Genomic DNA, 27,019 nt, shown 5'->3' with positions numbered 1-27,019 from the left:
ACTTGGAGAAACATGTGGATTTTTACATCAGTGATTATTCACCTTACGTTTCCTGGTGGGACATTCTTGTTTCACTTTTTGGCTGTATTCTACGGCATATGGGATCTTAATTTTCTTACCAGGGACCAAACCTACATCTTCTGCAATGGAAGGTAAGAGTCTTGACCACTGGACCACCAGGGAAGTCCCTCAATTCTTCTTGAATGGTTAATTTTCTACAGCTAAATGGGGTGGAGGTGGAGAGCCGCAGAGGGCAGGAAAGAGTCACTGTTGATTAAAACTCCTTAAATCTCACCACTTTGTTGTTTTTGATACCTCAAATCCCCAAATTATACTTTGAACTGGAGGCAAACATTGTGGAAGTCTAGCATTAATACTTTAAACATTGTTCCATCTGTGAGGCATGTAGAATGTGATGCATGTGTGTCTGTGTGTGTGTCTCAGAACTCTTGCCATGGCTTCCTAACACTTACATGCACACTCATTACTCTCAGGGGGGCTGGAAAACCAAGGTGGTGATCTTCTGCCTTCCGGATGAAATGGTTGGATTGCATCACTGATTCAATGGACATAAATTTGTGCAAACTCAGAGATGGTGAAGGACAGGGAAGTCTGGTGTGCTGCAGTCCATGGGGTCACAAAGAGCTGGACACAACTTAGCGACTGAGCAACATCTTAGTTCCTTCATGTTGATTTAACACAGTTGATTTGTCCTAGAAATAGACATTATCTTACCCTTGAGAACTGTTTACTTCCGGTTACTTTATAACTGCCTGGCGATTCCCCATCTAAGACTCCCTGTTTGGTTTCTCATATCTCACTGAGTGCATAAACAGGATGCACGCACGTACTCTGCTCTGAACCAGCCTGAATCCCTCACCGGGATCCAGGGAGGAGACAACAAACGTGCTCTGCACCACTGCTCGATACCAGTCCCTTCATACCCACAAGCAGGCAAACATTAGTTAAAACTGCACTTTAAAAACACCTTAATAGTTGGGAAAGGAGAACTTTTTAAACAAAAAATAAAGCAAGTATCGATATCCAAATAAAATGACAAAATGTGATACATGTTTAATAACAAGAAACTTTATTGAATTACAAATTTAAAAATGGCTCACTTAAAAGTGGGACTATTTTAATTTTATTCTTCTTACACTCATTCTTTCAAAAATTTGTTATTTTCCGAGTGATAAAAGGTTACTCTGTGACCTGACACAGTGGAGGTGGGATGGCACCAGTGGCCAATTCTTACATGTGGGGTCTTCATGTGGACTTCTGGATGTTTTCTCTACTGCATCAAACTGACCTGCGGTGAGCAGTGGGGAAAGGGAGGGAGGGGGGTGTGCAAGCTAGTGCTGAAGTCTTTCCATAGGGGTCAGAGAGTGGAGATGGAGCGGGATGAGATGTGGTCCTCGTAACTGGGGACTCAAGATGTGCTACAGCCAGTGTGAGATCATTCTTCCTTATTCCCAACCAAGCAGATGGCACACACTTTAACTGCAAGGTCCGTCCCATAAACGTGGGCCATGTTATAGCCCATGCACTCGTCTGCCCCTTAGCCTTACTCCTGTGTAACAGAGGCAGCAAGCCAGTCAGGACAGAAATGTGCTCCGTCAGCCTCCATATGGAAAGACCACAGCTTAATGATCTATATAAGCCTTAAAGTCCTCAGTCAGGACAGATTTCCAAACCAAAGTCAAGTCAGGAACTGTTCACAGGAACCACACTATTTTAAAATGCTAACATCTTCCTCCCAGTGTCTTCCTACAAAAGGAAAAAATGGTCCAAACTTTCCACTCTTTACTGTCTGGGATTTATGAAAAGCATACCAAATTACGACGGTGTTCTGCAAAACTAAAATACACTACAAAGTCAAACAGGTAAATAAACAACAAACCAAACTGATTTCAACAAAGTCAAGTCATATTTCCAAAAGCCAAAATCTATTAAGAACAAGTAATATACATGTACAAGAAATTACAAGAAATGAGGATCACAGTTAGTTACAAATGCAAAATAATATCTAATTATCCCAGACTTGTGAACAGAATAATTAAAATCAATTTCATATACTAGTTCAAATATTATATACAATTTAGATAAGCTGGTCAAGTATTACTTGAATACACACCATGTCTGATAAACTCATAATTACACTGCCTCTTACCCTCTTTTAATATTTGCAGGTACATGCCAATATAGGAAAAAAGAAAGTAATTTCCACTTGTGTATTAACTGAGAAGAATAACATTCTACTGTGTATTTTTCATATTGTAAAAAAGTTGTTACATTTTCTTTTAAGAAGAAAAAAAAAGGTAAAAATTAACTGCCAAAAGTTTAATATCAACTTACTTATAAAAATGAGAAAAAAAAAAAGTTTTGAAACAGACACCATTATGTGGTCTCCCTACTGACCTGAAACTACAGAAGGCGTTTAAGGAAGGGACACTATGTCAAAACCAGAAACTAACCCAAGGGAGGCAAGTTACTTTAAAAATCTGATTTGCAGGAAAACTAGCTAGTTGACCTAGTCTTAAAGCTAATTACAAAATCCATCTTCTTAATGGTCCAGATGTTTTGCCAATGCTTCCAACTCAACAGAACTGTCAAAAAAGAAGAAATATTTTGTGAGACCTTTAAACACAGACAATGGGGTGTACCTCCTTCCCCTGTTCAACACAGCATACACGTGACACTGCTTAAGAGGCATTTTTTAAAAATATGCTGTATTTTCCAGACATGAACAGTCACCTATATTGTGTTTGACTCTTCTAAGTGTACATAAAGAAACAGTATAAAATATTTCTTATTAAACACTTCTCTCCTTAATTCTTAGGTTAAAAACATTAATTCCAAATTTGAACTTCCAGAGTAAGCCACCACAGGCATCAGCTTTCTACATTACATTGAATTTTCTTAAATCCAATAGGAACTATGTCAGCACTTTGCAGCAAACTGCCTATATTCAATACAAACTATAATATACCCAGTCTGCCTCCTCCTTATGATGCTAAACAAATCCAGGAGAGCGCTGGAAAAACCAGGTTTGCCCAATAGGGCTGAACAGCATGAACATCCTTCCTGTAGACCAGTTAAAGAAACTGCCAGCTCCAGACAGGGAGACACTGCTTCAAGCCATGAAGACACTGTCAGCACCATAGCCTCCAAGCCCAAGAACAGAATCTGTGTGTAACGAAATGGGCACTGGCCTCACACCTGGAACACTGCTAGGGCCCTCCTCCAACTATCTTTTTTGTTCACTTCTGATTTCAGGAAATGCTTTAACCTCTGTGACTGTTTCAAAGTAAGGAAAAGTCTAAGGTAAGAATAACCTGAAAAGAAGCTTGTAGAATTTTCACACACACACACACAAAACTAATCGCAAATAGCATTTTTGGAGCATCAACAATGACCAGGCACTTTTAAATCTAACATTTCTACTACTCAGCATGACCTGTAATGTGGGTCTTATTTATATTTGTCTGTGAGAATATCACAGTTCAGCAACAATAAGGGGCAAAGGAGCCCAAAGCGTGTCTGGCTCCAAAGCCCACCTTCCTCCCATGGGAGTCCCCAGTCACATGCTCCTAGCATCCCCACCTCTGTTTTAGGTGTGATGTTTCTGTGGCTCACAGAAATCACTGAAGAATGAATCATTCATGTAACATAATTTGCATGTGTGGGGCTAATTTAGGAGAACACAGGCAACACAAAAGAAGGCTTTATGAGAAGCCTACTAGATCATGGCAGTGATCATCTGGATTTCCTAGAATAAACACTAAAACCAGTGGGCTGGATTTCAGTGAGGTACAGCTATTTTTCCAGTATAAACATTTATGCAACCATACACACGTGCATGTGTTCCGGAAGAAGGAGCATGGGAGCCCCTGAAATGACAGTGTGCGCACAGGATGGCGACACAGGAGCTACACCTCTAAGATCCGACCCTGTGACTCCTGCACCAAGACCACGCAGAGGGCAGTGTACGAAGTCACTGCTCTAGTTCTAGCAGAGTACCAAACAGTGTGATCCACGACAGATGCCAGGCTTGGCCTCCCCAGCATGGGGCAGCATGAGCATGGGACACACGGCACAGCCCCCAGAGAAGAGCCGGCGGTGTAAGTACCCCAGGGAGAAACCACCTCCCAGAGCCAGGTGAAACGGGAAACCCCCGGGGGGCCCTACCTTCCACCGGTTTCCACACTCGTTGCAGACGACAAACGTTGTCATGGGTTCATCAGCACTCCGTGTTTGTACCTATGGCAAAGTTGGGTGAAAAACACTGCTTTTCACAATACTACAGAAAATTCAACCTAAATTAGAATATCCTACATGAACTACAATGGTAGCACAGTAAAATGTGTAACAGTTCAAAACAAGCTATTAATAAATTAGTGAAATAATAAGGAAAGAACACACAGTTCCAAACAAAAGTCCTTGTCTTCTCATCTTTATCCCAGATAAGTGGGAAAATCATCTAAACTCACACATTATACTACTGATAAATGGCTAACAAATATGAAAAATTTCCATAACTAAGAAGCACAGAAATACTAGTTAAAAGACCTCTCAGTTTTCTTACAAATTTGCAAAAACGTAAAAATTACAAATACTTCATTCTGAGAAAAACCGCCAAAACCTTTCTAAAAGTCAGACAGCAAGAAGAACCTTAAATACCCATCCTCTGTGACTGAGAACTTGACATCTGCTCTAAGACCGTAACTAGAAACACCAAGTTATTGTGATATGTTTTGAGAGAGATCTCAAGTATAAGGATATATTCTTAATACTAACAAAACCAGCCAAATGAAAATAAGTTGATATTTGTCTTGAAACAGGAGTTGTAAGCCTTAGTATGAAAGTGAGTCTATTAACAGTCACAAACCTGTGTGTAAGTGCAGTTCTTCTTTTTACATTTGCCGCATGTGAACAAGTCCGTCTGGGTTCCGCCCGTCTTGGCCATCTGATGCTCTCTGATGGCTTCTTTGGTCAAGTTTTTCCGCATCTCTTTGAGCTCATCACTAGCCATCTCCTATCACAAGGACAGCAATACCACCCAGTTACAGGCACCTTCTATACACATGTAGAATGCTGTTTATGCTCCAACAGTTTAACAACAGGATCAAAATCAACTTTTAAACTTTTGAAAGTGAAATATCATATTTTTTCTCAAAGGACTCATCAGTTTGCTTACTCTTACATTTTCCCCAAACACTCAGAAGTCTGTATGTGAAAACTGCATTTAATGCAATCAATAGTGATGAGCGTATCCAGACCACAGTCTCTACTACTGCACCCACCTCCGTCGCCGGAAAAGGAACCAGGGGCCTCAGAGGAATGTCTGGTTCCAGTTTTGAGTCAAGAAACGCACAAGACAGGCAGGGTATCTTATTGTGCCAGGAAACATGGGAGCTGCCTGACCACTGTGAGCACATCACTGGACAGAGGAGCTATGTGACAGAGCTCCATTGACCAGACAGAGGATAATTTCTTCAGCCATTATGATAAATCACTGAAAAGACCTACCCCACTGGATAAAGAGAGTCACAAGTCCATGGCAACACTTAAAAAAGTAGAGCACAAACACATGCAAAAATGGCAACAAAAGCCCCACTGGTGGTTAGTGTGGCGCCAACCACTCCTTCTGACAACTGTTAACCACAGGGAAGAATTACACACACACCTGCCTTTCCTATCTTAACCAATGGCCTTAAACTCAGGGCAAGTGCTCCTTTATCAAAGAAAACTAGCTAAGAAGGGTGAAAGGACTTTGAGAATTCTGGAAACCTCTTTTGCATCTCCTAATGACATCACCAGTTCCGGCAAGGATCATCAGTGGTTGAACACGGAGATGGAAGGCCAGTAGAGAACCTCACAGAGAAGGAGTGAGACTGTCTGTACACAAATCCCCGATAAATTTCCACACCCGAAGAGGAGAACAAGATACGTTATCTCCTGAGGTGATGCAGTATGAAGGACCACTGAAGAAGCATCTGTGCAGCGAAAGTTAAACCTGTATGTAATCTAAGCCTACAAAACTAGCTTCCAGTTCACAGAAAAGAATGGAGACAGAAAAGTTAGCATAATGAGGAAGAAACGGGCAATTCAGTGTGAGATACACAAGAGATAAACCAGTTTCTTCAATAGGTCAATGTCATGGAAGAAAAGGGGGCTGAAAAAGGAGACCTGACTATGTTCATACACAGTCTTAAGAGACAAAGCTTAAAGTGACATGTAGACGTCAGATCCTGATACAAAGCAAATGCACAACCAGGAACATACAATGACTATAAACCAGATAGCAGATACACCAAGGAATCATCATCAGACTTGCTGGATGCAGTGATGACAGTGTAGTTACATAAAAAGAATGTCAGATTTTTACAGATTTTTCTCAAGGATAGAGAAGTAGAAAGATATAATGTCTGGAATTTGCTTAAAAATAATTCAGGGGAAAGAAAGAAAACAAAGAAGGGATAGATGATAAACAAGTGACAAATTACTTAATATACTTGAAGCTGAGGTAATGGGTAGATAGGACTTCATTACACTATACTCTGTACTTTGCGAAAGTTTTAAATTATTCTAATGAGGTTTTAAAAAATGAATCTTAAAAATATAACAGTTTTCATTAGTTATATATAGAAAGACAAATTCACTTGGATGCTCAGTAAGACAGTGAGACTGTAGACACACTTTAGCTTATATCTATGAACAGCTACATCTAAAAAAGCAAACAATGAATTTCATTTTCTGCATCACTTTCTAAATAAATATAAGGATAGTCAATAAGATGTAGCCAATCTTATAGTATTTAACCAAGAAAAGAGCCTAGTGGTTACAAAGTCTGTTTGCAATTAGAAATTTAATTCTGATTCTACATGAATCTACAATAAATAACATTTTTATTTTTGACAACAATTTAATAAGGCAACCACTCAAAGATCATGGTACAGTTATGAAAGGGACAAAGTACTGATGTTAACAGATTCAATCACCTTAAGTTCTTGTCTAGTATACTGTTTATACTGTGTATAAAAGTGTATTAGGATGGTTATTACATATGTAGTATTTATTCAGTACTTCATGATTTAAACAGACTTTACACTTGACATCATGGAATACCATCACAGAAATGTTATATTCAAATACACTCACCTCTGCTGTCATTCTAGCAAACAAGTCAGGAGGAATGTTCCCACACAGCACGTTTTTCCTTAAATTTGGATTTTTGGCATCCTTAAGATTTGATATCCTACTTCGTACTCTATTTTTGTATTTCATGTCGGTATTCCTTATTTCTTGATAGATAGGTACTAGGCCGTTAAGGAAAAAGGTTAAATTATAAAGGTCCTAAGATCATTTTTTTCCTATTCTGCCATGATAAGAATTCCTGAAATTTCTATGCAGTATTTCCAATTCAGATTAAATTAATAAGACACTGTTTCTGACTGATTTCCTGATTAGTACCTGGCAAAAAATAGTGATTGTATGCTATGTGATTTTATGCTATGAGCAATACTTTCTCAATGTTTAATGCCAAGTGACACAGATTAAAAGGGTTTAAAAATGTAACTCAGGTATTCAATCTGAGTGAAAAAACTTTAGAAAAAGAGCTTGAACTTATACATGCTTTCCCTGGCCCAAATCTGCATTCTGCCAAGGATCCCCAAAGCCTCAAAAGACCACACAGCTCCCTTGAGGGCCTTCTGAGAGAAGACAGTTCGCAGTGGCCTGGAGCTTCATCTCCTTCCGGCTCAGCAAGAAGCCAGGTTAGCAGGCGGTTTTTCTCAATGGGACAGGCTCCAGCAGGGGCCCAGCCCTAGAGCAGCCACCCCTCAGCCAGGACAGGCCCGTGGCACACTGTCATCTGTCACTAGAGGGCCTCTGCTCCCCGGACCCATGTACAAAACTCCCTCTCCCCGACCAGAGCTCTTTCTGAGGCATCCAGCGTGAACGCACAGGATGACGAGCTCTGGGGATTTCTATGCTTTGCTGAGCACCCCTCCCTCCCCCGCACAAGGTGAGACCCCACTTTACACTCACTAGCACGTGTCCATGAGATGTTACAGTCTCAATTTGCAAGGCGGAAAAATAAAAGCACTATCACCATTTTGTGTCTTACTTTTACATAACAGGAAAATAAGAATAACACGTCACAGAAAGACTTCCACTTTCCCACCAACACAATCTAGACAGAAACTGTAGAATAAGATTTTCTATTCTTTACAGGAAGGAAAAATAATCTAGTGGATTCTTGACACCATTATGAATATACACGCAAAGGATATCTTCCTCGATCTGAGATCCCAATTCTTCCTCGTCAGCTCCAATGGCGATGTAGTCATCTAAACACAGACACAGAGAAGTGTCATGAATGAAAGATTACAACATATTAAAAGAAAATTTCAGTACAGAGCCAATTAAACTGTATTCCTGTTTCTTCAACCCCACTTGCCCTGTACAAAGAATCCTTTCAGAATTTTCTCCTTAGAATCTGGTCTTGTGACCCCCCTTGGCTCCTCCTCTGGATTCAACTAGTGTCCCCACAGGGCTCTGCATGGATGATGCCTTATCCCTCAGGATCGGGGGGCAATCCAGCAGGCAATCCCTCATTTCACAACTCCAGAAATTCTGGCTGTTCCCACAGACAGCAGAGAAACTTATGCAAACAACTATCTTGTCTCCTTCCTGCCTCAGGCTTCCATGCAAAGAAACCATTCATTTCATCTGCTAATCACATATATGGACACACTCAGAAGATTTCTAGGCAAATGTTCAAAGCGACAGAAGGCAACAAAAAGAAACTAGGAAGAAACAACAAAATATACATAAAGAGATAATAAAGGAATCAGAGTAAAGAAAAGGCAGAGTAAGAAGAAAAATAGGTCATACTAACTAGGGCTTAGTATAATAGAAAAGGATGAATTTTTAGAAGACAATAAATATATATTCCTATATATGAAACTTTAAATCCAAAATTTTACATAGGAATGAATACCTCCAAATTAAATTAAAGCTCCCATATATAAACCAAGATCTCTTTCCCACTTAAAAAAGTAGGAAATGAAATTATGAATATAAAACTTATTATATGTCACAGTAACATTTAACAACAGGACAGTAATATAGTATCGTTAACTCTCAATCTGAGGTGGGGGGGATACTGAGTTTGCAGATTAAATGTGAGGAGAAAAAGGATTGTGAAAAAGAGTTTAAATAACTACAACTCAGGGGAACATTCACCAGAAGGAAGGAGCCTACTGTTTCTGAGAATCACACGTAATAAGCAGAGGCCTGGATGCCTGTGCCTCTCTGCTCTCAGTAACGCCCGTCACAACACCCTCTCCCTGGGCTGGGCGGTGAGGGGCAGCGACCATCGGGATCCCACCCAGAGGATGAAACGAGGTGGACAGGACAGTGGCGGCCTTGGTCAAAGGACTGAGCGACGACATTTACCTCCTGTTCGGAGAGCAGCAGCGAGCATCTCCCTGCACTTTAACCGCACAGAATCAGAAGTGCTCGGCGCCCGAGGAAAAGATGAGACGTACGTGTCCCGGGCATTGGTCTCGTCCTTTCTGCTGCTCACGTTGCCACTGGAGCTGCTAGAATACACACACACACACACACAAAGAAGTCAGGAAAACTCTCTTCAAGTGAGTATCATTACCATTACTCTCTTAAAACAGTAATTCTGGACATAAATAAATGAAATAGTATTCCAGTGACTCTTAAATGGAAAAAAAAAACCTGCCTGTATATAGATTAAAAAGAAGTTAAAACTTTTAGTAAAGATGAGACAAGTATTTTTTTAACCGTGAGCCTCCTTTTAAACGTTAAACAATATTTTTAATACAGAAAACACACATTACAGCTCAATACAGCACATGAAAAGACGGGATCTCAGTTATGAACAGGGGGTGAGGGGAGGGCACAAAGACTGTGATCGCTCTCGAACAAAACCAGAGAGAAAAACACTGGCAAACCCTGCTCCAGACAACCAGTGAGGTTTATACACGAGACACGGCTTCAGGATAAAAACCACATGTAGTGAGTAGTCATGAAAATACAAACATCTCCTAATTTCTCCCTAAAAACATCAATACCATCGCAACAGTTAATAACTTGTCCAGTCAACCTAATCACTTCAACCACTCCTGATTAACCTGCTGTGTTAGATTCTTACTGAAATATTTTCTGACTGGTTTCAGTTAACTTTTACCACAGTAAGGATTTCCACCAATTAGTTCTGCCAAACTAATCCTGCCTTTCACTCCACGGACGTCACCTGCTGCTCCCTGCCGGCAGGTAGCCCCATGCCCTTGCCCATAACCCAGCCGACCTCCACACACAGCCCGCATGGGCCCGGCAGCCACTCCGCAGGCCTTCTAAGGTCAGTCCTGTGTTTTCTGAAACCTCCATGACCTCTGTCTCCCAAAACACATGAGCTTCCATGAAGTGAAATACCTTTCCTCTCTTGCTTCAGGGCTATTCTGTGACGTAACTGCAGAATCTTTTTTCTTTTCTTCAGAGTCTTTATCTGTTGATGGTCCATCTGAAAATTTATGAAATTCCTAAGTTTCAGCACTTGTTAAAACAGAACAAAAAACAGGACTATTACATGTTATCAAGCTATTTATGCAAGCAAAAAAAAAAAACCCAATAAAATCCTAAGCTTTTAACAAGTAAATCAAGTTTACGCAAGCTATTCTATTAGCAAATGTACATGGAAAAAACACTATACATTAAAAAAAATTAAAGTGCAAAGTATATATAACAATGTTGTTTTGATAATTTTTCATGAAGTAAAATAATTTGAGGTGGTACTCAAAATACAAATAAATATTTCAGAGATAGTAAACAATCTATCATAACAGTATATCATAGAATATACTTTAGGATTATTAGTTAGGCCTACTCAGCATCTCCTCTACCTTAAATAATCTGAAAACTAATACAGGTTATTAATACTAATAAAGCATAAGCTTTAAGACTTAAAGAAGTGAGTCATCAGACATGGGAAAATAAAGTACATAAAATAGGTTGGGTGAAGGCAACAGTTTAGCACTGGAAAGAAACATTCACGTTTATATCAACCAAAACAGCTTTGAAGCTGGGTTCAGAAATATTTGGACCCACTGCGTGAACTACCCCAGTTTGGTCTACTTTTTGATCCATATACAAGTCCTAGAGCTGCATGAATAACTCAGTTCTCCACTGCCCTCTGTACAGAACACGGAAAAACATTCACCCTTGAGAAAGGACTGCCCAGGCAGCTGTAAGCTTCCACCCCAACACTCCATCCAGCTCCCGGCGGAGAAGGGGGCTTGAGTGTCCCCAGACACTCTGGACGGGACTGACTCACAGAGGACGGTCCCAACCACAACTCCAGAACTATCATGGGAATCCAGTCCTCATGACACATGTCAGTTCTCAGAGACCAATTGTATTGCCCCCCCTTACTCTATAATTCCCTTGAAGGTCTGAAGATGCTATGGTATCATGAGGAAGAAAGCATTGATCAGCGATGACATTTCAAAACAGAACAAGGACCATGACATGTTTCCACAGCAACAGGGGGTAGAAGGCTTCAGAAAGGTCACATAATGCATTGTGTCCGACTCTCTGCAACCCCATGGACTGTACAGTCTACCAGGCTCCTTTGTCCATGGGATCCTTCAGGCAAGAATACTGGAGTGGGTTGCCATTTCCTTCTCCAAGGGATCTTCCTGACCCTGGGATCTAGCCCAGGTCTCCCACATTGCAGGCAGATTCTTCACCATCTGAGCCACCAGGGACAGGCAATACAATCAGGCAGTACCGTCTAACAAGGTCTAGTGCTGGTGGGGGAGCAGTAACGCTGCCATGGTGCAGTGTGCACTAGGGTGGCCCTCTGAGAAGGCAGGGAAATAAGAGGCAGGAACGGTCGAAGAAAGACTCTAGCCTCTGAGCAGAGGGTGGTGAGCCACGCAGCAGAGCCCGGCTCAGAGGGCTCAGTTCACACCCTAGCTCAGCCGCTCAGTACCCCTCCTACTGCGCACAAACAAGGCACCTGATCCCTCAGCCCCTCAACTGCCTCAGCACAAATGGGGTTACAGCAGCCCTGAGCACGCGGGACAGCTGGGAGGACTAAGTGTACTAATATAGGCCACACACAGTGTGTCTTAAGTATTCAGAACTGTGCTACCCAGAAGCAGTAGGAAATCTCCCAGAAATCTAGCTAACAACCTAAACGGCAATCCTTTCTGGTTTGGAATCTAATACAGGATCCTATATTTCGTTAGTTTTCTTAAGGCTGAACTTTCTAAATTTCAAAGGCTTTACAATTTTTGGTTACTGGTTTCCAAGCTCTTATATGTTCCGTTCCGTTCCGTCGCTCAGTCATGTCCGACTCTTTGCGACCCCGTGGACTGTAGCCTACCAGACTTCTCCGTCCATGGGATTCTCCAGGCAAGAATACTGGAGTGGGTTACTGTTTCCTTCTCCAGGGGATCTTCCTGATCCAGGGATCGAACCCGGGTCTCCCGTATTGGAGGCAGATGCTTTAACCTCTGAGCCACCAGGGAATAGGTCTTTTATTATTACTGCTGCTATCTATGAAGTTTTAAAAGCTTCACTTTTTAAATTTTCTCCTCCACTTGCGGCTGGTAGATTCTCAGGAGATGGCTGGGACAGATAAGCCCAGCATGTTGTGTGGTGCCAGAGTGCAGGAAGGTTAAAAAACAAATGAACAAAAAACAAGGAGCTTGTCAAAGAGACACAGAAGCCAGTTTGCAGGGATGCCCACTGGTCAAACCTGGGACAATGTAAATATCAAAATAAATATGAGCAGGAATGGATTATAATCCATTATACAGAACATGAACCTATGCATCCACACTCACAACAGAAAAAGGACTGGGAGGCAAGAAGAGGGTTCTTCTTACAGAATGATGATGTATGAAAACTGAAAAAGTAGAAAAACTAGAAAATCATAATTTTGCAACTGTTACCGTAAAAATGGTTTGGGCAATAATCAGGGGGATACCAACTCGGGGTGGGGGAAGGTCTGACAGGGAGCACCATAGTTTCAGGGTCTTAAAGTGATTCTCACAAAACTCCTATTAGACATGAGGAGAAATCATCAGTGATGCAGTATACACCTTGGCTGGGTCTCAGCAATAACACCGTCCTATCTCTGTACACCACACCCCAGAAGGACAGAACACACATGCACAGCACCCCAACTACCAACGCACAACCAGATTTAGTCATGGGAAAATGCCAGATGAAGCCCGAACAGGGAACATGGCAGTCCAGTGGTTAGGCCTCAGCGCATTCACTGCAGTGGGCCCAGATCCAGTCTCTGGTTGGGGAACTAAGAGCCTGCAACACACACTGCGCAGGCCAAAAACAGACACCCCCCCCACCACAACAACAGAGGGAAGGGAGGAGGGGGCATGTGTTCTTCAAAAGTCAATGTTCTACAAGACATAATAAAGCTTAAGGATGAGAAAAAAGCTGGAAAAGTAATTACTGGGACAACTGACAAAACTGGAACGAACAGTGCACTGCAGATTAAGGTAACTGTACCAATGTGAAATTTCCTGAATTATAAACTTGTTCCAAGAAAACACACACCTAAGTTTTAAAGAGTAAAAGAAAAGAGATCCACCTACTCGGAAATAGTTTGGAAAACATAAAGTGTATGTATCAGGATATACATAAAGAGAAAAAGAGGAGAGAGACTATGACGAAAGAAACACGGCAAATATTAAAGATGAATGCCCTAGAAAAATGACACATGAATTATTTTTGAAAATTTTCTCTAAGTTAGAAATAGTTTTTTTTTTCAAAAAGTGGGACACTTTCCCCTCGGGGAAAATTTTTCTTCTTAAAGAGGCAATCCAGGGGAGGAGGGAGGTGAGATGTATGGAGAGTAATGTGGAAACTTACAACACCATATGTAAAATAGATAGCCAATGGGAATTTGCTGTATGACTTGGGGAACGCAAACAGGGGCTCTGTGACAATCTAGAAGGGTGGGATGGGGAGAGAGGGGATATGAGTCTATGGCTGATTCTTATTGATGTGACAGAAAACCACAAAATTCTGTAAAGCAATTATCCTTCAATTGAAAAATAAAGAGGCCAAAAAAAGAAAAAAAGGCAATCAGTTATAAGTATTAAAAAGACAAGAAAGTTAAATCTAGCTAAAAAAAGTTAAACTAGCTTAAAAAGCAGAACCCTCAAGCTCAGACTAAAGCGCCCCCCCAGACTGTAAAGTACTGATTTTGAAACACCTATATTCATTAAAAGAAAAAAAAAAATTCAACAACTCAATGTTTGAATAAACCAGATCATAAATATATGTAAGGGAAGATACCTAATAACTTTTTCCAGGATTTGATGAGGGACTTTGCTAAAGATGTAACTTCTTCATCTGTGCTCTGCTTGCGAATAGCATTCACTGACATTCCAATTCTTGTGGACTGCAAGGCAATGACAAAAAAAAAATGTATACAAGCAATTTTATTTCAGGCAATTCACTGTTTGATTTACTTGTTTTCCAGATGCCTCTTCATTTTAGAACAGAAAAAATATCAACTGTATGTATTCTTTTAGCAGTAGACTGTAGACTTAAGACACACACATCAAGGGTCTCACCACTGAGATCTGCAGGCATGTTCACTCGCTACTGAAGTGAGGCTGGTCAACTAGTAAGATGAAGTCAGTCTCTCTCACAAGAGAACAGAACAAAGAGTGTCTATGCGTGTATGCAAGGCAGGCAGATGCAACCATGGCTCATGCAACCATGGCTCACACACACACCCACTTTACTTCTTCACATTCTCTTGCACAGATTACTGTGTACATCATGTGCTGCACCTTATAAGGAGGACACCTAAACAAATACTACCGTCCACACAAGGTTAAACACCAGCACATAATCACAGATACTAAAAATGGACTTCCCAGAATACAGACAACTTAACTTGTGGTGATATATGTGTTCAGGGGCATGCTGGGAACACCCATATTCATCAACCATCCCAAGATCCTTTAAAATCGAGATCATCATCCCTATTCTTAAAGGCAAAGAGACTGGAAGTGCCAATAAATAACCTGGCCAGCATCGCACCATTACTAAATAGCAAAACTGGGATTTTAATCCAGGTCTGTCGCCTCCAAAATCCACGCTCTTTTCCCACACATCAACTGTCTTCAAACTGTGCTCAGAGAACATAAAGGCTCTGATGGCCAATTATGGATGATAAATAAAAAATGCTGACTTAATTAGTAAGTTCAGGTTGTCAGTAGACAATCTCTCAAAATATGGTTATGGAAGAAATAAAATAACAAAAGAAATTGTTAGTGAGATACAAAAGGGAGCCCCTGCTATAAACTTTAAAGCTGAGAAATAAATGGATCCTTAACATTTCCTTTTAAATTACTCAATGTACTCAACAAAGAGATTTGGGGCAGCTGTTGAAGAATCTAGAATATGTATCTGACTGGACTGCTCTGTGTTCTCTCTCGGAGAGTGGAGCACAGCGGAGGAAGTTTCCACAGCAGACACACACAGGGGACTCACCACTCTAAAACCACAAGGTGGTTTGAAATCAGCATTTGGGGGATGTTTTCCCCACAGAAAGTAGTTTCTTTCTTGCAAAGATAGTATGTTCTAAGAACTTTTCTCAGTGAAGAAAAACTGTTAGAACTTTAGAATGCTTTAGAACTTGTCTAAAGCACTGCCTTCTCAGCCGGTAGGCCATGCACTTGAATGCAGAAAACCTTTCAAAAGTAAGCAACATTTTTCTATGATGGTAACTCAGTAGATTACTAATTTATGTTACATCTTTAAAAAAAACAAAAACAAGTTAATAATGTTTTACACTATAAGAGGAAAATACAAAAAACTTATATTGGTATTGAAGATGTTTCAGTATTTTGTGACAATTACCTATTCAAAAATTATGACATATGTTAGCACATACCTGTAATAGTTCCAGGGTCATGGGGATATTCTTAAGCTCCTTCAGTAAATCCAATGCTCCAGCCTATAAAATAAAATAATTTCAAACTAAATTCTCCAGAGAGTAAAGCAAAGAGTAACCAGAGATTTAAATGTATATTTTGCTATCCACAATTCACTGAGAGTCATTTATTCATGTGAGGAGAATGGTATACAGAGATACAGATACACAGATGAAAGAGGAAAAAAAGAGAGAGGAAAGAGTTTTCCAAACAGGCTGCAACTCACTAGAGGATCATAAAATCCATTTATTGGGTTATACCCAGCACCTATGTGTTGTCTTGTAAAAGTTTACTTTCAGTAGTATTTGTTTATGTGTCCCAACTAGAAATATGCAATGTTTCTCACTGTGGTGGTACAATACCCCCAGACTTCCATGCAGGGCAATTAGCTATGGAAGCAGGAGTGGGAGAGTGGTGGTGGTGGAGATACCGCTTCTCTAGAATTCTCACCACGCCTCTGCACCTCACAGCTTAGACTCAAAGACACCGCTGTCTACCTGGTTCTTGCATGGTAAGAAGCAAATTCTGAAAGGAAATCCAGAAGTGAGGTCTCTGTTAAGCTCACAGGCCCATCTTCTGCCAGGGCTCTGATTCCCATCTACAATCAAAGGCTCCCAAGCAGCTGATGAAGATGAGACTTGGCACTGAGGCTAAGGTGGCTGGAAGTACATGAGAAGCAACAGTGCCACCTACAGCTTATGGCCAACATTCCAACATGATACTCATTCAATCAACCACATTTCAGTTCAGTTCAGTTCAGTTCAGTTCATCTAATACATTTAACTTTATCATATTTCATTTAGTCTAATAGTGACTTAATGTACTATATTTGGACAGATCATTATTCTACATACCACTAATAAAAAATCTATTAAACTATCATAAACTTTTCTTATCACTTCTTTTTTTACTTCTGCAGTGCCTTTAGACTTGGAATTTTTGTCATACTACCTTTTACATATAGAAAAATATAGTCAAAACTGGCTAAGCTGGTGGTTCTGAAACTAATTTGCAGAGTCTAACACTTATGAATTGCCTATTGACTCAGATTCAATAATATCTGATTTTAGCCCACAAAAAGCTGTGTCAAAACACTAGTAACACAACATTGGATAAAAGAATCCATAAAAGAGCTCTGAGCCATCAGCTCTCTGCAGGCACCAGGGTGGGCTCTGGGTGTGTGAGCCTGATGCCTTTACCCCACTGCTCTTCTCCCACTGGCTTCTCGGGGGGCCCAGAACACCCCACTACTCTCAGATTTCCTTCCAAGTCACTGACACCTGCTCCGCAATGTGAATGCTGGGCTGGATGTTCTGTCTGTGAAAGTACATCTCAACAGCCATGTGGCCAGCAACACGTGTAACTCATTCTGCTTTCTGAAATATTAAAATATGAAAACTAGGCACTCCACGAACCAGTGAGACACACCACACACTGGGAAAACAGAAAGCCTGGAGCACGGAACAAGCATGGAACCTCATGGTATCACAGTATTTCTTAAGTTTAAAATCAAGCAAAGGTTTCTAGCCAGATCATCCTTCCATTTAAAGTTGACAGATGGGGCCCTGGAGCATAAAACAGTATCAACTTTTCTTCTGGCAACAGATACATCCTTTCAATTTAACCCAGAAAACCTCCTAGCTAAAAACAAGTTCAACAGAAATTATGAAACAGGTCATTATAAAGGATTTTAAGGATCCACCTCTTAGAGATTTCTCCCGATCATAAATTCTATAATTTCTTTTTATTTAGAGGCAACTAAAAATAGTAAAACATTAGTGCTGTTAAAAAAAAAAAACACTGACTCTAAATTTACTGTTAATCAAGAATTTTTATACGCATGCCATTTTTGTGTCTTCAATCCTGTATCTGCAAATCCCCAAACCAAAATGCTTTAAAAACCAAAAGATTTTCCCATAGATTTTCAATCCAAAAATAAGCAGAAATCTTTGAGCCTCCACTTCAAACCCTCAATTAAACAAGAAAAAACCCAAAACCCTGAATTCAGAGAAGGTAAGTAATTTGCCAGAGGCAATACTAATGGGTACTGCAAAGGGACAAGAGTCCAGTTTCCTGGCCTACGTCACTGCTCTCTGTCCATTCTATAGTCCCACCCTTGGGGCAGTTTTGCTCTGTGTGAGCTCCAGCAAACAGCACTACTAAACAGTCCCTAATCATCACCTGCCTCTGAAGGTCAAGTCTATTCGATTGCAGCATCTCCTACAGACAATGATGCAAGAGAAAGAAAGAGTCTGCCTCAACTTCCAGAGTCAAATTTAGTTCACAGTACTGGCTAAAAGATAAACAGCTACAGACTACTTTATTACAGCCTTGGTACTCCTATCTGTCATCAGAGAGAAGTGCTTTATAAAATATGGTATCATGAGAACCCAGTACATACAAGACTGTACAGGATCCAAACAGCCTTCTGTTCAAGGAAGAGGGAAGGAACAACACAGAACACAAACAGCACACATGTATGTGGTAGATCTAGATTAAAATCCAGGCTCTGTCAATTCCTAATTATCAGATCTTGGGCATGTTACTTTGCTTCTTCAAGCTTCAGCTTCTTCACATACTACACTAAACTTTAGTTAAGATAATCAAATGAGGTAATATAACATCTAAGAAGTATCAAATTAGAGTGCTTGACATATAAGAGATGGTTGGCAAGATACAGTCCTTGGTTGGGGAATTAAGATCCTACAAGTCACACCAGCCAGAAAAATAAGTTTTTATCTTTCAGAAGACACTATCAAGAGAGTGAAACAACAGCTCACAAAATGAGAGACAATATATGCAAACCCCATCTCTGATAAGGGTCTAATATTCAGAATATAATGGAGAAGGCAATGGCACCCCACTCCAGTACTCTTAACTGGAAAATCCCATGGACAGAGGAGCCTGGTAGGCTGCAGTCCATGGGGTTGCAAAGAGTTGGACACAACTGAGTGACTTCACTTTCCCTTTTCACTTTCATGCACTGGAGAAGGAAATGGCAACCCACTCCAGTGTTCTTGCCTGGAGAATCCCAGGGACGGGGGAGCCTAGTGGGCTGCCATCTATGGGGTTGCACAGAGTCGGACATGACTGAAGCGTCTTAGCAGCAGCATTCAGAATATAAAGAACTCTTACAACTTAGTAATACAGTTCAGTTCAGTTCAGTCGCTCAGTCGTGTCCGACTCTTTGTGACCCCATGAATCACAGCATGCCAGGCCTCCCTGTCCATCACCAACTCCCGGAGTTCACTCAAACTCATGTCCATCAAGTCGGTGATGCCATCCAGCCATCTCGTTCTCTGTCGCCCCCTTCTCCTCCTGCCCCCAATCCTTCCCAGCATCAGACTCTTTTCCAGTGAGTCAGCTCGTCGCATGAGGTGGCCAAAGTATTGGAGTTTCAGCTTCAGCATCAGTCCTTCCAAAGAACACACAGGACTGATCTCCTTTAGAATGGACTGGTTGGATCTCCTTGCAGTCCAAGGGACTCTCAAGAGTCTTCTCCAGCACCACAGTTCAAAAGCATCAATTATTCGGCGGTCAGCTTTCTTCACAGTCCAACTCTCACATCCATACATGACCTCTGGAAAAACCATAGCCTTGACTAGATGGACCTTGGTTGGCAAAGTAATGTCTCTGCTTTTTAATATACTATCTAGGTTGGTCATAACTTTCCTTCCAAGGAGTAAGTGTCTTTTAATTTCATGGCTGCAATCAGCATCCGCAGTGATTTTGGAGCCCAAAAAAATAAAGTCTGACACTGTTTCCACTGTTACCCCATCTAATACAAGTACTCAATTAAAAAAACGGGCAAAGGATCTGAACAGACATTTCTCCAATATGCAAGGGCACCAAGTACTGGAAAATGTTCATCATTAGTCATCAGAAAAATGCAAATCACCACGATGAGATACCACTTTATACCCACTACGAAGGCTATAATCAAAAAGCCGTAATAACAAGTACTGATGAAGATGTGGTGAAATTTGAACCCTCACGCTACTGGTGAGAATGTAGAATAATAGTACAACTTTGGAAAACCATCTGGCAGTTTCTCCAAAGGCTACATAGACACAGTTATCAGATGACCTGGCAGTTCTACTCCTATAGAAATGCATACACCCGACAGAAATTAAAATATATGTCCACACCAAGACTTGATCAAGAATATTCTTAGATTATTCATAATAGTAAAAAAATGGAAAACGCCCAAATGTCCATCAAACAATGAGTAAATAAACAAAATGTGATATATCCATCAGAATGAAGGGATGCTATTCAACAACACAATGGAGCATAGTATTGACATGCTGTTACACAGACAAGCTTGGAAAACTCCAAGCAAAAGAAACCAAAGGCCACTTACTGTATGACTCCATTTACATGAAAAGTTCAGAATAAGCAAATTAAGAGAGAAAGAACGTAGATTAGTGGTTGGGGGGAGATATGGTGACTATGTAAGGGGCTACTTAATGGATAGTTTCCATCCGGAGTGATGAAAATGTTCTAAAATTAGATAGTGGTGATAGCTGTACAAATCTGAGAATACATTAAAAACCACTGAATTGTATACTTTAAAGGGTGAACTATATTGTACAGCTATATAAAACTGTTAAAAAGATTGCGTAGTCATTCTAAATTCTGATTTATGATAATTAATCTAACCCTGATATGGAAACCATAGTTTTTGGGGTTTTTTTTCCAACCCAGGTAAGATTAAGACTTCACTCAGTCGTGTCCGACTCTCCGAGACCCCATGAATCACAGCACGCCAGGCCTCCCTGTCCATTACCAACTCCCGGAGTTCACTCAAACTCATGTAGAAATGTACATATTTCAGGTATCCCTGCACCTAGGAAATTCTAACATCTAATTTCAATTTCTCTCTTTGCAATTTAATTCTACTCAGCCCCGAGCCTTCTGTGAAGAAAAAAATAATCAAATCTCAACATCACTCATTAAATGTGTCCATGAACTTGAAAATTCTAAGTTCTCACTTGATTCCTCTAAGTCTAGTGTTACAAATCCTTTACAAAGATAAACCAGATTTTTTTTCAGTTCAGTCGCTCAGTCAAGTCCGACTCTTTGCGACCCCATGGACTGCAGCATGCCGGGCCTCCCTGTTCATCACCAACTCTTGGAGTCTACCCAAACCCATGTTCATTGAGTTGATGATGCCATCCAGCCATCTCATCCTGTCGTCCCTTTCCTCTCCCACCTTCAATCTTTCCCAGCATCAGGGTCTTTTCCAAAGAGTCAGCACTTCGCATCAGGTGGCCAAAGTATTGCAGTTTTAGCTTCTATGTCAGTCCTTCATATCCTAGGCACTGCCAAGAGTTTTATATTCATCTAATCTTTACTAAATTGTATCCAATTTACTACCAAAAAAAAATTTTAAACCCTAACAACTGAAGTTCAGAACAGTCAGAATTTGAACCAAGGAGACAGACTTGCTTACTGACATTAAGTCAAAATGGCAAGAAAAAGAAAATTTATGTAAAAAATTGCTAATATCTGAAAATTTGGAACTAATTCATGTGATTCATCATGGCCTCAAAGTGCGCCCTGTTTAAGATCAAGTGCACATACAGGGCAACATTCTGGGCAGCACGAGGGTCAGGATATTGTGCGGATATTTAGAGAAACCTGTCTGCCCCACAACAGCAAACACCCTGGTTGCCCAGTGTACCCAGACAAGGTTCAAGACCCAGATCTTCTAGAGAGAAGTTTGGAATGGCAGATGCTTGAACAGAGTGGTACTGGCTTTGACGAAAAACAGATTCAGATTTACATCTTCATTTGGCCACCCTGTAGCTATTAGACTTGAGAATTCACTCAAGCGCCTAAATACTTCATTTCCTCATTTTTATTTTTTTTAAATAGATTTTTATTTATTTATTTTTTGGCTGCACTGCATGGCATGTAGGATCTTAGATCCCCCAAAGGGATCAAACTCATGGAGTCTTAGCACTGAACCAACAGGGAAGCCCAATTTCCTCTTTTTTAGACTTGAAGTTAAGACTGAGCTCAATAAACTGTCTGAGGAATAAATCAGATAAGGCAAGTACTGAGAAGAATTCCTAGCTCAGAGTAATAGCTCAATAAATGGAAGCTGTTTTTATTATTACTTAAAAGTGACACCTATGATTTTTACTATGATAGTAAAGCACTATCTAACAACAGCACTTAACTTCAATTCAGAGGACAACTATTATTTTTTCAGCAGTATAAAAAACAGCTTGTAGAGAAAATCTGGAAGCCACACACACGAAAAAGAGAAACAAATCTATCATAATCCTACAATACCCCAGAACAGCTTCTGATAAATTACTGAACTTAAAAAGCTTTCATGGGCTGCTGGTGGGCCAGGAGGGAGAGTCATTTAGACTGTTTCCCTTTCTATTTCATTTGCCTATCTGAATTTCTGTAACACAGACAGGAAAAGAGAGAAGAAAAAAAGTAAAAGAGCCTGTCAATTTTACCTTTATTGGTGGGGGGCGGGGGGCAGCTTTTATATTGGTAAAGTTTTGTACTACTAGAAAAATAGAAGATTTGAGAAGAAAAATGAGACTTGAGGCTTATCTGTGGTACTTCTCGTTCTCCTGTTGACGCATTATGTCTTTATAATTTGAGAACTGCAGATAAGCATAAACTGGTGTTCTCAATACTTGCTCACTAGGAAATTCCTCATTTTTAGGAAACATCTATTACAAGGAAAGGAAACAAACACAAGCATCACTAGATGATTAAAGGATTCATTATACAGCCCAAGTTAGAGAAAAAAATTATCCAACTAACAGCCTTTTCCCCTAGGTTACGCTTCTATTGTGGGAGTCTAGCGTTCCCTAGGCAGAGAAAAAAACTTGCCAGTTTAAGCAAAATAACAGAAATGTTCAGCCAATGAAATACACAGAATTCATCACTTGCATAGGCAATGAACGGCCTGTATCAATAGAAAAAACAAATAGCAAAGGCAACTGTCTAGAACAGAAAACAAACAGGAAATACTTTAAAAGTCCAAAATTGCAAATGCAGATTAACAGGCTATGAAATCACACGCTAGGCAATGCACCTGTGAAAAGAAAAGAGGAAGAGACTACGTTTGAAGAGACTACGTTTGAAGGCTGTGTCCTGCTCTGGCATGCAGTACAGCAGAACACTCAGCTCTCGGCTTACTCCACAGTGTACACTTAATGCAGGCTGGGGAACTACTTGGCCTGACTTGGTTTCTTACTCTGTAAAATGGATGCAGCACAGCTGTGTCTGGAATCCCAAAATGCCCCTGTACAGATGCTTTGTAAAGTGCTTTCTCTAGAGTGCTGTACAAACCAGAGCACCCCTTTCCTCTCTTGAGTTAGTTTGAAAATTCAGTTTAGCTGAAAACAGACGGCTTTGCAGTGACGGACAAGGAAGCCTGGCGGGCTGAAGGCCATGGGATAGCAAAGAGAGGACACAACTGAGCGACTGAACAACAGACAGCTCTGAGGCAAGGGACTGAAAGTGGCACAGGCAGTGGACAGAAATGCAGAAACTGGGACATCTCATACAAACCACAGGAGAACACATCCACATAAACACGTTATCAGTGACAGAAAACCCTGCTGGCACCAACAGTAAAGCACCCAGAGAGGCCCAGCCAGGACACTTGCGCAAATCCGCCCAGCAGCACACTCTCGTCGGGGTGTGTGCCTTAGACACAGCCCTTCTGCACTCTACTGCCTAAGGAGATCCACTATTTAAAAAAAAAACAACGTTTAGCAGCTTGCCAAACACACTGGCATCGTTCACCTTTTTAATTGCTACACAAACATGGAGGACAGTTGAGATAATCGAGGGCATGTTGAGCCCTCTTCAAAACAAAAAAAAAATGATCCAGGAATTTCACATTTTGCTTTATCAGCTTCGTGTCTAAAACAGATCACAAACCGCTGTTCGAAGTTTTCTCGTTTTTAGCCAAGGAGCCCGGAAAAAGAGAACGGATTCTTTCAAACGGCGAGGGCTGCCTGTACTCTTGGGCTAAGCCAGCGAGGCTCGGCCACCGTCAAGTTTATAGTGAGAACGCCTCGACGAAGATTCACCCGGCTGCACCGGCCCCACGGGGCTCGGCGCTCAGAGCGGGCCCTCGGCCGCGGGATGGAGCCCCCCACCCCCGAAACCCTCTGCCCGGTTTGTGGGACAGGACAGCCCCCGCTACCAGAACCCTCTCCCAAGAACACGGGATAGGACTCCTGCCCCGGGACCCCCTCCCCGGGACGTGGGACAGGACACCCCCCAGGACCCCACCCCAGGGACCCCTCCCCGCGATGCGGGACAGGACACCCCCCCCAAGACCCCTCTCAAGGACGCAGGATGGCACTCCCGTCCCGTGACCCCCTCCTCAAGATGTAGGACAGGACATCCCACTCCACCAGAACCCTCTCCCAAGAACACGGGATAGGACTCCTGCCCCGGGACCCCCTCCCCGGGACGTGGGACAGGACACCCCCCAGGATCCCTCCCCAGGATGCGGGACAAGACACATCCCCAGGACCCCCTCTCCGCGATGCGGGACAGGACACCGCTGTCAAGACTCCCTCCCAAGGACGCGGGGTTAGGACTCCCGCCCCGGGACCCCCTCCCCACGACGAGGGACAGGACTCGCCCCCCTGGCCTCCCCTCCCAAGGACGCTGGACTGGACCCCTCCCCCGAGACTTTCTCCCCAGGACGCGGGCCAGGGCCCCCGCCCCTGGACGAGGCCTCGCCGGCGTCGCGCAGTGGGGGCGGGCGGCGCGGGTCGCGAGCCCCGTCAGGCCGCCGGGCTCCCGCGCCCGGTCCCCGCCCGCCGCCCGGCCTCGCTCCGGCCCGCGCCGCCCGCCGCGCTCACCGCGTTCTTCTTCTGCACCATCTTGTCCATCTTCTTGGCAATGCGGATCACCTCGTCCTCCATGGCTCCGGCGGGCCTGCCCCGCGCCCGGCCGTGTGGGACGGGAAGTGCGCGAAGCCGGCGGGCGGCGGGCGAGCCCAGGCGTCTGAGAGGCGCCTCAGCAGGCCGGGCCCAGGCGCTTCCTCACAGACCGAGCCCGCGGCGGCGGTGGCGGCGGCGGCGGCGGCGGCGGCGCTCCTCCCCCGCAGGCAGAGCCAATCGAGCGGCGCGCGCGCTGAGCAGGCGTCACCAATCGACAGCGACCAGCTGGGCTACAGGCCCGCCGGGCTGCAGGGCTTCGCCGGCTGTCGTGAAAGCGGGCGGGCTGCGCCGCCGAGCTTCCAGCGCGCGCCCTGTGGCCCCGCCCCCCTCCCTCCCCACCGCGGTCCCTTGGTGCCTCTCCCCGGTCTGCTGGTCGTCCGGCCGCGAGCCGTGGCGCCGGCAGAGACGCCCCCCTCGGTGTCCCCCAGCCCCGGCGGCTTTGGAGGATGGAAGGTGGTGAGAACCCCAGCTTTTTCCCCGCCGTCGACCGCTGCCTGGAAATTGGATTCTCCATCCCCCTCAATAGATCGTTGTATCGTAAGGATGTGGCCGTTGTAAGAGTTTCTTTTTAAAGTCGTTTGTAAACGCTGTGAGGACAGGGGCCCAATCTTGTTTCAGAATTCCTGACTCAGAATTTTGGACGCTGTACCTTGAATAGAGTAGAATAATCGTTGACAGTAACGTTCTCATCAAGGAAATTGATGAAGACGTCTCACCTGCTCTGAAGATAAGTGAGGAAGTTGAAATGTAAAAAGTTATTACTAACAACCCAAAACCGAGGTAGAAAATCGAAATACAATACTGGAGAGTGTAGGCTCCTTACGTAGGTCTTTACCCAGTTAATACCCTGGACTACCATCTCGTGCAGTTTGCAGACATACCCCACACCCAGTTTAACCATCACTAGCAGCCGTGATGGCAAGCCACTCCAGTACTCTTGCCTAGAAAATCCCATGGATGGAGGAGCCTGGTAGGCTGCAGTCCGTGGGGTCGCTAAGGGTCGGACTCGACTGAGCGACTTCACTTTCACTTTTCACACAATGGAGAAGGAAATGGCAACCCACTCCAGTGTTCTTGCCTGGAGAATCCCAGGGACGGGGGAGCCTGGTGGGCTTCCGTCTGTGGGGTCACACAGAGTCGGACACGACTGAAGTGACTTAGCAGCAGCAGCAGCAGCAGCAGCTGTGAAGCAGAGAAGGCAATGGCAAGCCACTCCAGTACTCTTGCCTAGAAAATCCCATGGATGGAGCAGCCTGGTAGGCTGCAGTCCGTGGGGTCGCTAAGGGTCGGACTCGACTGAGCGACTTCACTTTCACTTTTCACTTTCACACATTGGAGAAGGAAATGGCAACCCACTCCAGTGTTCTTGCCTGGAGAATACCAGGGACGGGGGAGCCTGGTGGGCTTCCGTCTATGGGGTCACACAGAGTCGGACACAACTGAAGTGACTTAGCAGCAGCAGTAGCTGTGAACAGATATCCCACGACCAAGGTATGAGAAACCCAAATAAGACAGTAGGTATTGCGCAGGGGCATCAGAGGGCAGACACACTGAAATCATAATCACAGAAAACTAGTCGATCTGATCACATGGACCACAGCCCTGTCTAACTCCATGAAACTAAGCCATGCCGTGTGGGGCCACCCAAGATGGGCGGGTCATGGTGGAGAGGTCTGACATAATGTGGTCCACTGGAGAAGGGAATGGCAAATCACTTCAGTATACTTGCCTTGAGGACCCCATGAACAGTATCAAAAGGCAAAATGATAGGCTACTGAATGAGGAATTCCCCAGGTCGGTATGTGCCCAGTATGCTACTGGAGATCAGTGGAGAAATGACTCCAGAAAGAATGAAGGGATGGAGCCAAAGCAAAACAAATACCCAGTTGTGGATGTGACTGGTGATAGAAGCAAGATCCGATGCTATAAAGAGCAATATTGCATAGGAACCTGGAATGTTAGGTCCATGAATCAAGGCAAATTGGAAGTCTCAAACAGGAGATGGCAAGAGTGAACATAGACATTCTAGGAATCAGTGAACTAAAATGGACTGGAATG

At 42.9% G+C, this 27,019-nt stretch overlaps 1 protein-coding gene across 1 annotated transcript; it reads right to left on the bottom strand.

Moving 5' to 3' along the window:
- Window positions 1-1,067: 1,067 nt before the first annotated feature.
- On the bottom strand, window positions 1,068-25,109 carry TCEA1 (transcription elongation factor A1). The gene is made up of 10 exons (XM_055432003.2): window positions 24,881-25,109; window positions 15,980-16,042; window positions 14,368-14,473; window positions 10,471-10,558; window positions 9,463-9,608; window positions 8,295-8,351; window positions 7,162-7,316; window positions 4,889-5,035; window positions 4,189-4,260; window positions 1,068-2,606 (listed from the first exon to the last, which is right to left on the bottom strand). The coding sequence occupies exons 1-10, from the start codon at window positions 24,941-24,943 to the stop codon at window positions 2,598-2,600; spliced, it is 906 nt and encodes a 301-aa protein (XP_055287978.1). The 5' UTR covers window positions 24,944-25,109; the 3' UTR covers window positions 1,068-2,597.
- Window positions 25,110-27,019: the final 1,910 nt, after the last annotated feature.

This window comes from Moschus berezovskii, chromosome 16, assembly GCF_049115385.1.
Source record: "Moschus berezovskii isolate FMDL1 chromosome 16, NW_MosBer_1.0, whole genome shotgun sequence".
Classification (NCBI taxonomy): Eukaryota; Metazoa; Chordata; class Mammalia; order Artiodactyla; family Moschidae; genus Moschus; species Moschus berezovskii.
The sequence above is the reverse complement of the archived record's forward strand: the minus strand, read 5'-3'. Positions and strand labels throughout refer to the sequence as shown.

Excerpts from the sequence above, each read along its gene's own strand:
- TCEA1 (XM_055432003.2), bottom strand. The coding sequence starts at position 24,943 with ATGGAGGACGAGGTGATCCGCATTGCCAAGAAGATGGACAAGATGGTG. Across the intron at positions 8,352-9,462 it reads TGCTGCTCTCCGAACAGGAG|ATGACTACATCGCCATTGGA; the intron begins GTAAATGTCGTC and ends GTCTGTGTTTAG. Across the intron at positions 5,036-7,161 it reads TTGCTAGAATGACAGCAGAG|GAGATGGCTAGTGATGAGCT; the intron begins GTGAGTGTATTT and ends TCCTTGTGATAG.